The following is a 15337-nucleotide window of genomic DNA, read 5'->3' on the forward strand; positions in this document are numbered from 1 at the left end:
TCCCAAAATTACTTTTAAAATTGAAATATGCAAGTCTGTATCTGTGCTCGTCTATCTGTCTAGCCTGTCTGCCTGTCTGTCTGCCTGACTGTTTGTCTGTCCGGTCTGTCTGTTTCGATGTGTGTGGAGGCCAGTGCTTCACAAATGGTATAACACAGGCCTTCTATTCTGTTTGTGGAATGCTGCATATAAAAGACCCCTTGTTGCATATAAAGACCCCTTTTTGCATACAAAAGACCCCTTGTTACGCACAAAAAAAACCTTGCTGCATATAAAAGACCCCTTGTTGCATATAAAAGACCCCATGTTACATACAAAATACCCATTGCTGCATATAAAATACACCTTGCTGCATATAAAATACCCCTTGCTGCGTATAAAAGAACCCTTGCTGCGTATAAAAGAACCCTTGCAGCATACAAAACACCCTTGCTGCATATAAAAGAAAGGGGGGGGGGGGGGGGGGTGAGTAAATGAATTCGGCGATTAGACACAACCCGAAGTTGTCTAAATGACTAATCTCTGACGTAAATGAGGTCGGCGATTAGACCCAGCCAGACATAGGTGTCCGGGCTCCCATGTTTGTAGGGGGTGGGTGTTAGGGCAGGCTGCTTTTTTCCCGAATGAAACGAAAATGCCCGAACAGTTATTCATATTACAATTACTACCAAACAGCTACATAGGGTTACAAAGTAATTTTGCGGGTAGAAATGACGCAAATGCATGGTAAAAAGGTCTGAAATTAGCACATTTTGCCCCAATATGTCTGGGGGGTTTTCTCGAATTTGAGGTTTTGCGCCTGCCATAGTTGGCACCATGCCCTCCCCCTGCCCTCGTGTATCGTACGCTTATGCAGCCCGAAGCTGAAAGACGGACTGACCTGTGAAGTAAACGAGTACGGCGATTAGGCCCAACCCGAGAACGACGGCGATACCGACAGAAATCAAGTCGAGCCCGCCGCACGAGCGTCGCTCGGAATTACTGTCGGAACTTTCCGGATCTTCACTGTCGATCCTCTTCGCCTTCTTCTTCGACAAGTTGCGACCTTTCGATAACTTTCGAGTCTTTCCTGAAGAAAAAAAAACCCCATAAATTATTAGTTATATTTATCCATTTTGTCACAAAGTCATTCTGGAGATACCTGAAACTGATTTCTCCGTGACGCAGTAGCTAAACTGCAGACACAAGTGTAGTCAATAATATTTAGTTACAAAATACATTCAAATTTCGTATAAATGTGGGGTGGGGGTGGTTTGAAGGTATGTATGAAGTACAATAGTACATTCGTGTCCGTTAGATGCATTTGTCTTACAACTCGTTTCAGTATGATATAACCAATGTAACAATGATATGTGCGCGCGCACATGTGTGTCTATTCGAGGGTGAGTGTGTGTGAGAGAGAGAGAGAGAGAGAGAGAGAGAGAGAGAGAGAGAGAGAGAGAGAGAGAGAGAGAGAGAGAGAGAGAGAGAGAGAGAGAGAGAGAGAGAGAGAGAGAGAGAGAGAGAGAGAGAGACAGACAGACAGACAGACAGACAGACAGACAGAGAGAGACAGACAGACAGACAGAGAGATAGGATGATAGAGACACAGATATAGAGGGGAGAGAGACACAGGGAGGGAGGGTAGAGAGAGGGGGGGGGAAGCGGGGATGGTGGGAGGTAGTGAAAAGAGAGATGGATGGAGAGCCAGAGACTGGGATCGATGTTGTGAGTTTAATCCTAGAAAAAAATGATTTTTCGTATGTTCTTTACCACAGACAGTACAGTACATACCACGGTCTTTGATATACCAGTAGTAGTTGTGTGTGTTGGATACTGCGACTATGCACTCCGCCTGTCACATCAAATGGAATCATTGATATTGATAGGCATAACCGTTCTCGGTGGTGTCGTCGTTAAATCATGGGACATAAGGCTGGTAGGTACTGGGTTCGCAACCCGGTACCGGCTCCCATCCAGAGCGACTTTTAGCGACTTAGTGGCTAGGTGTAAAACAACTACACCGATTTATCTCTCGCTAATCACTAACAACTAAGTACAAACCCATTGTCTTGGACACCCAGCCCAGATAGCTGAGGTGTGTGCCCAGGACAGTGTGCTTGAACCTTAATTGGATATAAGCACGAAAATAAATTGAAATGAATGAAATGATAGGCATAGAAATGCTCTCTTTTTTTCTCTCTTTTTTTCTTCTTTTTTTTTTTTGGGGGGGGGGGGGGGGGAGGGAGGGGTGCATTCCCTTTTGTGCTTACTTTACTCGCTTAAGGTGCTTGCGTTGCAAGATCGAATCACCTCGGTGGAACCATTCAGATGATTGGGGGTTTTCTCGTTCGAACCACTGCACCACAATTGGACAAAGGCCGTGGTATGCGCTATCATGTCTGTGCGATGGTGGGTATAAAATATTCTTGAAAAAATGTAGCGGGTTTCCTCTCTAAGACTATATGTCAGAAATACCAAATATTTGACATCCAATAGCCGATGATCAACAAATTAATGTGCTCCAGTGCAATGGCGTAGCGTGGGCGGGGCCACTGGGACGGTCGCCCCGGGCGCAAAATTCTGGACTGGTGGAAGGGACTCAGTGAAGTGTTAACGGTCCACTGGTTAGGGGTCGTAATACTTGCCTTGTCTGAGCGCTGGCTACCCACGCTACGCCACTGCTCCAGTGGTGTCGTTAAACAAAACAAACTTTCACTCGCGCGCAAAAAAAAAAAAAAAATGGAGAAAGGCCTTCATACTTTCACCAGCTGGTTTGTCGTTGGGGACGTCTGGCAGATCGGGTTTCGCTTCTACTTGATTCTTCTCCGAGTCGTCCAGTCCGTTCTCCGTCGTCTTGCTGGCTTCTTCGTGTACTGGCGTAGAAGTCGTGACGTCACTCTCCGTGCGAGACTGCTTGAAGGAAAAAATGGATGAAGGAATGGAAGGAATGGATGGATGGATGGACGGAACGGATGAATGGATGGATGAATTAATGGACGGACGGACGGATGGATGGATGGATGGATGGACGAATGAATGAAAGAATGAATGAATGAATGAATGAATGAATAGATGGATGGATGGATGGATGGAAGAATGAATGAATGAATGAATGAATGAATGGATGGATGGATGGATGGATGAATTAATGGATGGACGGACGGAAGGACGAATGATTGGATGATGAATGGACGAACGGAAGGATCAATAAGTAAATGGATGGATGAATAAAAGGATGGGTGGATGGATGGTTGGATGGATGGATGGATGAATTAATTAATGGATGGATGGATCCATCAATGTGTGAGTGGGTGAGTGAGTGAGTGAGTGGATGAATGAATGGATTGATGGTGGGTGGGTGAGTAACGGAATGAGTGAGTGAATATATGAAGGAAGCAGGGAGGAATTAATGAATGAACGAATTGGTGGCTAGATGACCACATGGATGAATGAACAAACGAACAAAGGAACGAACGAATGAAGGCATGAATGTGTCAGAGTGCAGACATTGATACAGTAACTTTTATTTGTTTCAGAATTTAAAGGGATTGTACATAGTTAGCTGCCCTTGTCAGACGTTTCCGACCAATAACTTAAAGGGACATTCCTGAGTTTGTTGCATTGTAAGATGTTTCCGCCTAATAAAATATTTCTACGATTAAACTTATATATTAAATATATTTTCTTGTTTAGAATAACAGTGTCTGTATATTCAATGTGTTTCTGGTCGTCTTAATATTTGTAAGTAGTCGAAACTGCATTTTGTCTTCAAATAATTTCGTACGTACGAAAAAACATATTTTAGGAAATAAAATGAAATTTAAGCTAGTACAAGTATTAGAACGATCAGAAACACGTTTAATATACAGCCACTAATATTTTATGCAGGAAAATATATTTTAAGTTGTTTAAAATTGCAGCAAACTCAGGAATATCCCTTTAATGCCTCAACGACTACTTCACCTTAAAGGTTCTAATAGACCTAATCAATTCTTATTGCCGATAATGTTAACGTTTACTAATAAAACTGATACAAACAGCGTATCAACACACCCAGGAAGTACAGCAATAAAAAGTGTGGCACTTCACATCTAACCTACCTGCAACAAAATGAGGGGTCACATACCATTTAAGAGATCTAATTAATAGCAACCGTCAATTTTGCTGAAAATTGCAATTCCATTTTTGGGGGTACCCCGCATTAGTTTCAACCTCTGGAATATACTGCATAACAACTGTATAACAAGTGTATTTATTTATTGTCAATGGATAATAGTATTTGCACAAATAATCAATGTCACATATTACTACCAATCACACCCACAGCTGCTTTTACTCCATAAATATTTGACGGGGCACCTCGATCTTTGACACGGAACTCTCGTCTTTGGTACTATGCAACCTATATAAGCTATCTTGTTTAGCATATCGGTGTCGGTATGTCTCCAATTTGTTTCTGGTCGTCCTAATGTGTATAACTAGCTTAAACTTCTTTTTATTTCCCCTGCGTGTGCTGTAACCTCACCGTGGTGCAGGGGTGTAACATTCTCTTTGAGAATTGGCCAATACAGCACAAAATTGAAGTTTTGAGTAAAATTCAGTATCCGTAAAATTCTGTGATATTTGTGTTTTTGCACAGTTCTTTACACTGTTTTTGTTTGTCTTGAATTTTTATATTGATGTTGATCATCACTTTATTTATTTGCATTACCATAGTTTGACACCCAATAGCCGATGTATTTTTCGTGCTGGGGTGTCGTTAAACATTCATTCATTCATTCATTCATTCATTCATTCATTCTTTTTATTTCATGATATATATATATATATATATTGTAGTACGAAATTATTGGAAGAGGAATAACTACAAACATTCAAAGTTAAAGTTTGTTTTGTTTAACGACACCCCAAAAACATATTTAATTCATTAATCATCGGCTATTGTTTAACGACACCCCAAAAAGATATTTAATTCATTAATCATCGGCTATTGTTTAACGACACCCCAAAAACATATTTAATTCATTAATCATCGGCTATTGTTTAACGACACCCCAAAAACATATTTAATTCATTAATTATCGGCTATTGTTTAACGACACCCCCAAAACATATTTAATTCATTAATTATCGGCTATTGTTTAACGACACCCCAAAAACATATTTAATTCATTAATTATCGGCAATTGTTTAACGACACCTCAAAAACATATTTAATTCATTAATTATCGGCTATTGGGTTTTAAGCATTTGGTAATTCTGACATATATTTTTAAAGAGGAAACCCGCTACATTTGTCCATTAGTAACAAGGGATCTTTTATATGTATCATCCCTAAGACAGGATAGCACATACCAGGGCATTTGATATACCAGTTGTGAACGAAACGTCCAGTCCCTTACAAATATTAAAACGATCAGAAACATACTGGATATTCGGATACCGATATTCTAAACAAGACGGGGGGGGGAGGAGGGGGCAGGACTTAGCCCAGTGGTAAAGCGTTCGCTTGATGCGCGGTCGGTCTGGGATCGATCCCCGTCGGTGGGCCCATCAGGCTATTTCTCGCTCCAGCCAGTTCACCACGACTGGTATATCAAAGGCCGGAGTATGTGTTGTTCTGTCTGTGGGATAGTGCATATAAAAGATCCCTTGCTACTAACGGAAAAAAAGTAGCGGGTTTCCTCTCTTAGACTCTATATCAAAATTTCTAAATGTTTTACATCCAATAGCCGATGATTTATAAATCAATGTGCTCTAGAGGTGTCGTTAAACAAAACAAACTTCTTATCTAAACAAGAAAATACATTGCAAATATATTTTCTTGTTTTTATACGATATATATCAATGCATAGGCCGTGGTGTGTGTTATCTTGTCTATGGTATGGTGCATCTAAGACTGTTTTAGAATTACCAGATGTTTGACATCCAATAGCCGATGATTTATAAATCTATGTGCTCTAGTGGTGTCGTTAAGCAAAACAAACTAACCTTTCAATAAAAAGACTACTAGTCATAGACATTTATTCATTTGTAGTCATTTTCGTGCTAATATCCAATTGAGGTTCAAGCACGCTGTCCTGGACACACACACACACACACACACCTCAGCTATCTGGACTGTCTTGTCTAGGACAGTAGGTTAGTGGTTAGTTGTTAGTGGTTAGTGAGAGAGAAATCGGTGTAGTGGCCTTTCACCTACCCACCGAGTCGTTAAAACTGGGCGGGAGTCGTTATCGGGAGGCGAACCCATTACCTACCAGCCTTATGTCTGATGGCTTAACCACGACACCACCTAGGTGTCAAAAACATAACGTGCTAACACAGTCAGTACAGGCTGTTTACTGTAATTACAGAAGGTATGTAATTATCTCAGGCAGATTAATTAGCGCCAATGGATTCCTTGATTATCCGTCACAACCATAACACCTGTAATTAAAGTTGCATTCTCCATCTGGCGTTGTCACCGCGAGAGCAAGGAAACCAAGGTTGGCGTATTGTTCTTGCTGTGACTTCTCATCGCGGCATTATTAATATTTGTCATATGAATGTGAGATTTGTTATTGAACCTCTTGGAGTTGTTTTAAAGGGATAGACCCTAGTTTTTTAAACACCTGTACAGCACATTTTTCACTATTAGAGCCGTTTATGATCACTGAAATTAAACATTACTTATAGTTTACTCTTTAGATTATCCATTTCCATAGAACCGAAGTGTTTCTGGTCATCCTGGTATTTGTAGTACCAAAAATTGCATTAATTTCATATTTTTAAAAACGCACGTGCGTCTGAGAAGTAGCGGTTTATTGATTCGAGTTCTAGTTTATTTTTAAGGATATTTCCTGGTTTAACGTCACAGACTCTTCTTTCACTCTATTGTTTTAACTTTATCCAAATGAGTTACAGCTTTGTAAATTAACTAAACTTAGTGTCCATTTTTTACGTGTTAAAACTAAGGTATGCGCCTTTAAAGGAATACGTAGTTGGTGTAAATGTACTAGAACCATCAGTGAGTGTACGTTATTCTAGGCTCCTACTACCAACTGCCATGACAAAGTTGGCCAACTTTCTGCTGCCATGACTTCTACGACTGTCCAGTTGCTAGTCGGAGCGCTCCTAAAACTCGATTCTCGTCGTATAACCCATTAGTTGTTAATCTGAGCGCTCCTAAAACTCGATTCTCGTCATATAACACATTAGTTGCTAGTAGGAGCGCTCCTAAAACTCGATTCTCGTCATATAACACATTAGTTGCTAGTCGGAGCGCTCCTAAAACTCGATTCTCGTCGTATAACCCATTAGTTGTTAATCTGAGCGCTCCTAAAACTCGATTCTCGTCATATAACACATTAGTTGTTAATCTGAGCGCTCCTAAAACTCGATTCTCGTCATATAACACATTAGTTGCTAGTCGGAGCGCTCCTAAAACTCGATTCTCGTCATATAACACATTAGTTGCTAGTCGGAGCGCTCCTAAAACTCGATTCTCGTCGTATAACACATTAGTTGTTTGTCTGAGCGCTCCTAAAACTCGATTCTCGTCATATAACACATTAGTTGTTAATCTGAGCGCTCCTAAAACTCGATTCTCGTCATATAACACATTAGTTGCTAGTAGGAGCGCTCCTAAAACTCGATTCTCGTCATATAACACATTAGTTGCTAGTCGGAGCGCTCCTAAAACTCGATTCTCGTCGTATAACACATTAGTTGTTAATCTGAGCGCACCCGTCGTAAGTCGGGAGTTGGGGAAATTACAACGTTCAAGTTCTTTTCAAGTTCAACCGTCTAGTTGGCCAACTTGTTGCTGGCAGTTGGTAGTCTTATCCTAGCATTAGGAAGACTTATGTACCTAGGACAATTTGTGTTTCATTTGACACCATGCATACTGTATGCATAAAGCTTTAATAACTATCCACGTTGGAGTTTAATCAACTACGGACTATACTAAATAATAAAAAGACACAAGGAATAAATACGTTCACAAATTCTCATCATAGAGCATTAATAGCTGCATTAAAACGTGAATGAATGAACGAACGGACGGACGAACGAATGAATGGAAGAATAAATGAATAGTAATATTTCCATTTTAGCATCTGTCACGGGTTGGACCCCTGGCTATCCAGAGACGGGACCCGGTGTAAAAGGACCTCCATACCTAAGGAACATTAGTCCTACCCGGACTTGCATTCCGGAATTTTGAAGTTTCTATATACACCTAGGACTTTTATTCCTACCGGACTTAAAATCCTTTCACAGCAGTGGAAGGAACGCTTGTCCGCCAGTAATACTGGTCCGCTTGGTTATTAATAGAAATCAGTATGTTATAGGGAACGCTTGAGAAAGTCATGAATTAAAAAACCGATTTCTGTCAGCTCTCTCTCTCGTAGTGTAATGGATAAGTGAAGTGTTCTGAATGCGATAGGTATGGGTTCGAATCTCAAAGCAACGTAAAAAAAAAATATATATATGTATATTAATCTATTGACATGTTTTACACAATACACACGTGATAAAATGTCTTATCATATTACACTTTTATTGGAAGTTGAAACAAGTGCGTGCATCTTGCTTTTTCCAAACGTATATAAACCAACGCCTTCATACAAACATGTTCGTGCTTTCAATATGACAGAAAACACAACTCAAAAACGTTTCAACCAACGATACAAGAAAAAAATTCATATTTGCAAGATGGATTTTACGAAAGGGGAACGTCAAACTCGAAGAAACGGGCCATTAGAAGGACAGCCAAAACAAACTTCAAAGTAAGCACTATAACATAATATTATGAAGTATAGTTTCATATTTATACTATATGTCATAGCGTGTGTAACTTTTTTTTTCTCACAATGTTTGTCCATCAGACCTCTATTCCTCGTATTCCAAGTCCGCCGGACTCTCATTCCTGGTACTCCTAGTCCGCCGGACTTTCATTCCTAGTACTCCTAGTCCGCCGGACTTTCATTCCTAGTACTCCTAGTCCGCCGGACTTTCATTCCTAGTACTCCTAGTCCGCCGGACTTTCATTCCTAGTACTCCAAGTCCGCCAGTCTTTCATTCATAATACTCAAAGCCCGCTACACTTTCTTTCCAAGGCTGGGCACCCGTTTTGCAATTATGTAAATAAAACTTTATATATTTTTTTTAAATAAACAGTTTTTTAATTATTATAATACAAAAAATTTCACTTTATAATATGTGTATATTGTTGTCATTGGTTTTTTGTTTCAGATTGATAAAGGCATACTTTATTTTAAAATAAAAACCAAAAAGAAAAATGACTATCTTCTAGATGGAATGGACTCTTCGGGTGTTACTGACAACTGGCGAAAAGTGCTAATGAATGACACAGACATTCAAGAAGCTTTGAATTCTATGCACGCCAGCCCATTGGGTACGTATAGGCAGGCAGCTATTTATTAAAATTAATAAATTTATAAAATGTATACATTATTTTAAATGTAATGTTAAAATACCATTATTGTATACGTCTGCATAATTATATAAAAATATTATTTTGAATGCGTATTAATTTTACCAATTAAATTATATTGCATAAATTAAAAAAATATATATCCTAATAAATATTATAAAACTTAATAAATCTCAATGTTGTTCCTTTTAGGTGGTAATTTTGGCAGAGATAAAACTGTAGACAAGATTCAAAAAAGATATTGTTGGCCAAACCTTGTTATTGACGTTAAGCAATTTCTCCAGGCCTGTGAAAGATGTCAGCGGGTCAGCAGGAAACCCAGTAAAGTTGCCCCACTCCTAAGCTTGGCGAACAGTAAGTTATTTATAATAAATGTTTTGAAGATACTGATTCACTCGTTCTCATACACTTTACACATTATTATTATGTTTTAAATATTCACATTAGTAATTGTCAAACCACTGGGTGACGGGGGTGAAGGGGTGGGTTGGGGGGATGCGTGATTATCTCAGAGGATAGAGCGTTCGCTTGAGGTGCTGAGATCGCAGGATGTATCCTCCTCAGTGGATGTCTATAATTAGGCCTTTTCCCGTTGCAACCAGCAGTGCCACATGATTAGTATAACAATGGAAGTGGTATGTACTGTTCTGTCTGTGGAAAAGTGCATATAAAAGATTCATATGTTTGACGTCCAACAGCCGATGATAACATGAAAATCAATGTGCTCTAGAGGCGTCGTTAAATCAAACAAATTTTACTTTTTGTTAAGCTATCGATGATACCAGATATTTACAAAAGGTTAACATTCTTTCCAAGTCAATTACAAAATATTACGTACATTTAAAAAAAAAAAAATTGTTCATACAAATATAAAGATTATTAAAATTATATTTTATAGATCGGCATAGATTTGGTTGGCCCTCTGAGGGAAATTGACAATGGGAACAAATATATTTGCACGGTGACGTGCTATTGCACAAAGTGGGCTCAGGCAAAAGCTTTGCCAACGAAGCAAGCATCTGGTGTTGGCGATTTTTTACTGGAGCTATTTTTATGGTAACTTTATTAAATTATTCATTCCAGCCAGTGCTCCACAACTGGTGTAACAGGATGTGGTATGTACTATCCTGTATGTGGGATGGTGCCTATAAAATATCCCTAGCTGCTAATCGGAAATAGTAGCCCATATGGTGGCGACAGAGGATTTCCTCTTTCAGAATAACTGTGGTCCTTAACCATATGTGTGACGCCAAATAACCGTAATTAAAATATGTCGAGTGCGTCGTTAAATGCAAAAAATCATTCCTATTATTTGAAAAATGAAATGAAAATACATGAGCATTATTTTAAAACAAAGGTGCGTATTATTAATTTCTTTAATGCATACAAATGTGCATCTCTTATTAATAATAAAAGTGTATGCAAATAATGTAGTGAATGTTTGTTTTTTTACAAACTAAATAAATATTAATAAATGTAATGTTTTCACTACTGAATTTAAATGTAATACTTTAATTCAGCTTTGGTTTTCCCAAAAAACTTATCAGCGATCAGGGTCGTGAGTTCAACAATGACGTCGTCGATGCTATTACAGATGCTCTAAAGGTTGTACACCGCCACACCACCGCCTACCACCCGCAGTGTAATGGACTGACAGGTAGTATACATACACACTGTATACATACACTCTGTACATGCTAAGTAAACTTGTTTCTACATCAGTTTGGGCCATCCTATTATAACGTTTTATTATTATTGTTACACGTTTACTGTAGTATTAAATATCGATTGTGATAATCGTTAGAATAATAACTCGAATGTCATATATAAAAACACCGCTTCCCAACATCTTGGCCAAAGACCTTTGTCAAATAAATAACATCATTATATATTAGTGTAGTTATTGTTTAATATACATGTATATTTAAATTTCTGTATCATATGTAAAAACACAATGTAAACCAACAGAATTTGTGAATTGATAAAGATACGTTGTGAAAGAACGTTTTGTTGTATGAGATGCGTGTTATCCGTTTAGATTGTAGTTAAAGTGATAACTCGATGTGTTCTATTTCAGAGAGATTTAACCAAACACTGAAGAACATGCTTTTGAAGCTCGACGGTGATGCAGAATGGGACACATTATTGCATCAAGTTGCATTTGCCTACAACACATCCAAACATGCAAGCACAAAGTTTTCTCCCTTTTACCTTATGTACGGGAGGTGAGTGCTTGAAAAGGCGTGCATAAAAGGTCTGCTGCCATATAGTTTCCACAATGTTTTTGATTAATGAATACTATCACACCAAACTGATAAAATAATAGAACGTAATATAACTGAGTAAAGTGTAATGCTAAACGCTACTTTAAAATAATATAAATATAAGTTAGCACTGTTAGAAACATCACATATCATAAATATTAAGTACACAATTATTGTAGGGAACCAATGATGCCCGATGATGTTGGAAATTCAGACGATGAGATGGAGGCCACAGTTTCCGATGAAACACTTCAAGCAGAAATTGGGAAGAGAGTGGAGACAATGATGAAAGTCACAGGCAAAAGAGCTGTAAACAACATCAAGGAAGCCCAAACAAGACAAAAAAGGAACTATGACCAACGACATACGAATCAGGAGGTGAAACAAGTATATAAAAACATAAATATTTAAAATTGGTAGCTATTCATTATGCGTACATGTTACATTATTTATGCAATTTTGCAAGTATGTCTTAAAAAGTATATGCTAACTATATTAATGTTTTTAGAAAACAATGTGAAATAATTGTTTTAAAAACACCTGTTTCAATGAAGCCATATTTTTACAATTATTATTATTATATATATATTTAGTATGAATAAAGGTATCATGAAATGACTTTAAATGTAACTTCCTATTATTAATGTATAAAAATTAAATTGTATTTTTCAGAATTTACCAGTAGGAACAAAGGTTTAAAAAAAAACTTAAGACGCCAGGACCGCAAAGGTGGTAAGGGGGAGAAACCTTGGATTGGGCCATACGTCATCAGAGGGGTAACAAAAAGCGGATCATACTTGCTGTCGACAACAGATGGAATTATTTTAAAAAGTGCCATAATCGGTGCCAATTTGAAAGTGTGGACGGATGTGCCTGCAGCCAAGACACGTAAAACTGAATAAAACAATTAATAAATTGAACTGTTTTAAAGTGTGTAACTGCATTTTTATTTGCATACATGTAAGCTATAGGACCTGTATTTCGGTTTTCTAGGAATGCAGGTCCGGCTAGGTCTTGAATTCCTAGTAGGCGGACCTGCATTCCCAAGGAACGTAAGTCTTAGGACTTCCATACCTAGTCATGCTAGACCTAGGACTTGCATTCCTAGGAGATAGAGTTCAGGCGGACCTCGGTTCCGGCGGACCTGTATTCCGTTTACACCGGGATCTTCGTGGTATATGAGCATGGCAAAAGTATCCGCTCCGCTCCATTTCAGCTGCGCAATTCTATTCATGTTTGTTTTGTTTAACGTCACCACTAGAGCACATCGATTTTCCCCCATTGCACCCTTTCCATCTCATGTCTTCCCGATATGGCAACTATTATCTTTCAGCTGTTTTCGCTGTCCACATCCCAGTCCTTGTCTATCTAACTGCAACAGGTGCTTGTCTCTTGTGGTTATCCGTGCCACACACCTGTCATTTCCCATCAGCTTTTAGCTGTGTTCAGTTAGTACTTTTAACGCTTGTAACCACCTACTATACTCCCTTACTATCGGTGGTCGTTAGTTAGTGCCATGGGTCAGACCAGCTTCATTAGCGGCAGAGGACGAGGATGCCAGGTGGGTGCAGGGAAGTACACAGAGACTGCAATCGTTGAGGAATTTGAGACAGATAGGTGATCGTGTGGATAGCTCAGAAGACAGAGTTGGAAGAAACTGACAACGGGTCGAAACAGATTGAAATTGTGAGAAATTGTAAAGTCACCTGCGTTGTCAACCATTTTCATCAGCTAAAGGTCAAGGTCAACTGTTTTAACGTGTACGTTCAGAGAAAGCTGTTGTAGCGCACGCCTGTCTTGGGCGCCGGTTCTCACTAAAAGTTTGTTTTGCTTAACGATACGCTTACAGCACATTGATTTATTAACCATCGGCTATTGGATGTCAAATGGTAACTTTGAAATATAGTCTTAGAAAGGAAACCAGCTACATTTTTTCCATTAGTTGCAAGGGATCTTTTATATGCATCATCCCACTGATAGAATAGCAAATACTACGGCTTTTGATATACCAGTCGTGGTGCACTGGCTGGAACGAGAAATAGCCCAACGGGCCCACCGACGAGGATCGATCCTAAGCCGATCGTTCATCAGGCATGCGCTTTATCACTGGGCTACGTATTGTCCTCCAGTTAATCAGTTAAAGAGGGCAGGACGTAAAATCAAAGAAGAAAACCGCTGAAATCTCATTAACGAGGTAAAATATAGGGAGAGGTCTTAATATAAGCTATGCCTGTTGACCAAACCCAATTTTTTTTTTTTTTTAAAGAAATATTGTTTAAACTAAATCTCATTAACTTTGATCAGGAAATGTCTACTCGTTGTCATTCACACACAGAAAATCAAGTCGGCTGATGCATATCGTTTGGTCGCGTTCCCGTTACCGATCAATAGTGTTTTTGTTCCTGCTCGTTAACACTCTATGTGCACAAAATATCAGGTTAATTTTTAATTAGCGCCGTATGTATGGAATAAATAATACGCTGTTAACACGTTGAACTTAATACTGCACGATGTATCATGTATCATTTAATTAGTGCAGTAACAAAGCACACACAGAATAATAATAATTTAGTGTCTATATATTTCAAATACAATGGTTTATACGGAAGCCATATCTCCAATATGGACTTAAAAACTGTCTCGTGACGTCACAAAGCTGGTTTTTTGTTGTTGTTTTTTTGGGGGGTTTTTTAATTATTATTATTATTGGGGGTTTTGTGTCGTGCCCTAGTTGACCCATTCATTTATCTTAAAGAAGGATCCTCCACCTCAGTGTGAGCACTGTCAGTGTGAGCACTGTCAGTGTACTCTGAGTGTGCCCCACATTTTGGTGCAGTGTCAGTTTCTGAAAGAAATTCGAAAAGATATATTTGGACCACGAACTGTGATGGAATCCTTTCGATTCCATCCAGAACTTTTATTGCAATTTTTACGTCATACTGAGTTTTATTCTAAAGTTTAATTATATCTATCTGTGATATTTGTATTTTTACACAGTCCTTTACGCTGTGTTTTTATTTAACTGTTGAATTTTTATATTGATGTTGATCATCACTTTAGTTTTTCCCATTTACCATAGTTTGACACCCAATAGCCGATGTATTTTTCGTGCTGGGGTGTCGTTAAACATTCATTCATTCATTATTCAGGGGTTTTGTTTGTTTGTTTGTTTGTTGGTTGGTTGGGTTTTTTCGGGGGGGGGGGGGGGGGGGGTAGTTTGCTACGTAATGGCTGATGTACCTATCAAACACAGTCATACATCATTGTATAAAACTGTGTAACTATGGTCGCAATAAATACAGGCTTTTTGTAAAGGGACAGACCCTAGTTTGTAAACACTAAGACATATTTTTCACCTAGACACCAGTTTCAAACCTGTAACAAATTTGGATAGAACAGAGTAAATCAAGAGTCTGTGACGTTGAAATACCCTAAGACTGCCCTTAGGCTAAAACGCGACTCCATAATCATTACTTCTCAGACGCACGTGCGTTTTTAAAAATATGAAAAAATGCATTTTGTGGTATTAAAAACATCAGGATGACCAGAAACACTTCGAATGTACGAACATGGATAACCTAAACAATAACATAGAAGTAGTGTTTGATTTCAGTGATCATAAACGGCTCTAATAGTGACAAATACGCTGTCA

General features: G+C 38.6%; 1 protein-coding gene across 1 annotated transcript in view; it reads right to left on the minus strand.

The window, feature by feature from the left end:
* Window positions 1-15337, minus strand: part of LOC121378145 — a 41538-nt gene that overhangs the window by 21209 nt on the left and 4992 nt on the right. Inside the window, exons 2-3 of the mRNA XM_041506246.1 lie at window positions 2742-2892; window positions 881-1069 (exon numbers count right to left, since the gene is read on the minus strand). Of these exons, the coding sequence (XP_041362180.1) occupies window positions 881-1069; window positions 2742-2892 (340 nt within the window). The remainder of the gene's footprint in view (window positions 1-880; window positions 1070-2741; window positions 2893-15337) is intronic.

Source organism: Gigantopelta aegis, chromosome 7, assembly GCF_016097555.1.
Source record: "Gigantopelta aegis isolate Gae_Host chromosome 7, Gae_host_genome, whole genome shotgun sequence".
NCBI lineage: Eukaryota > Metazoa > Mollusca > Gastropoda > Neomphalida > Peltospiridae > Gigantopelta > Gigantopelta aegis.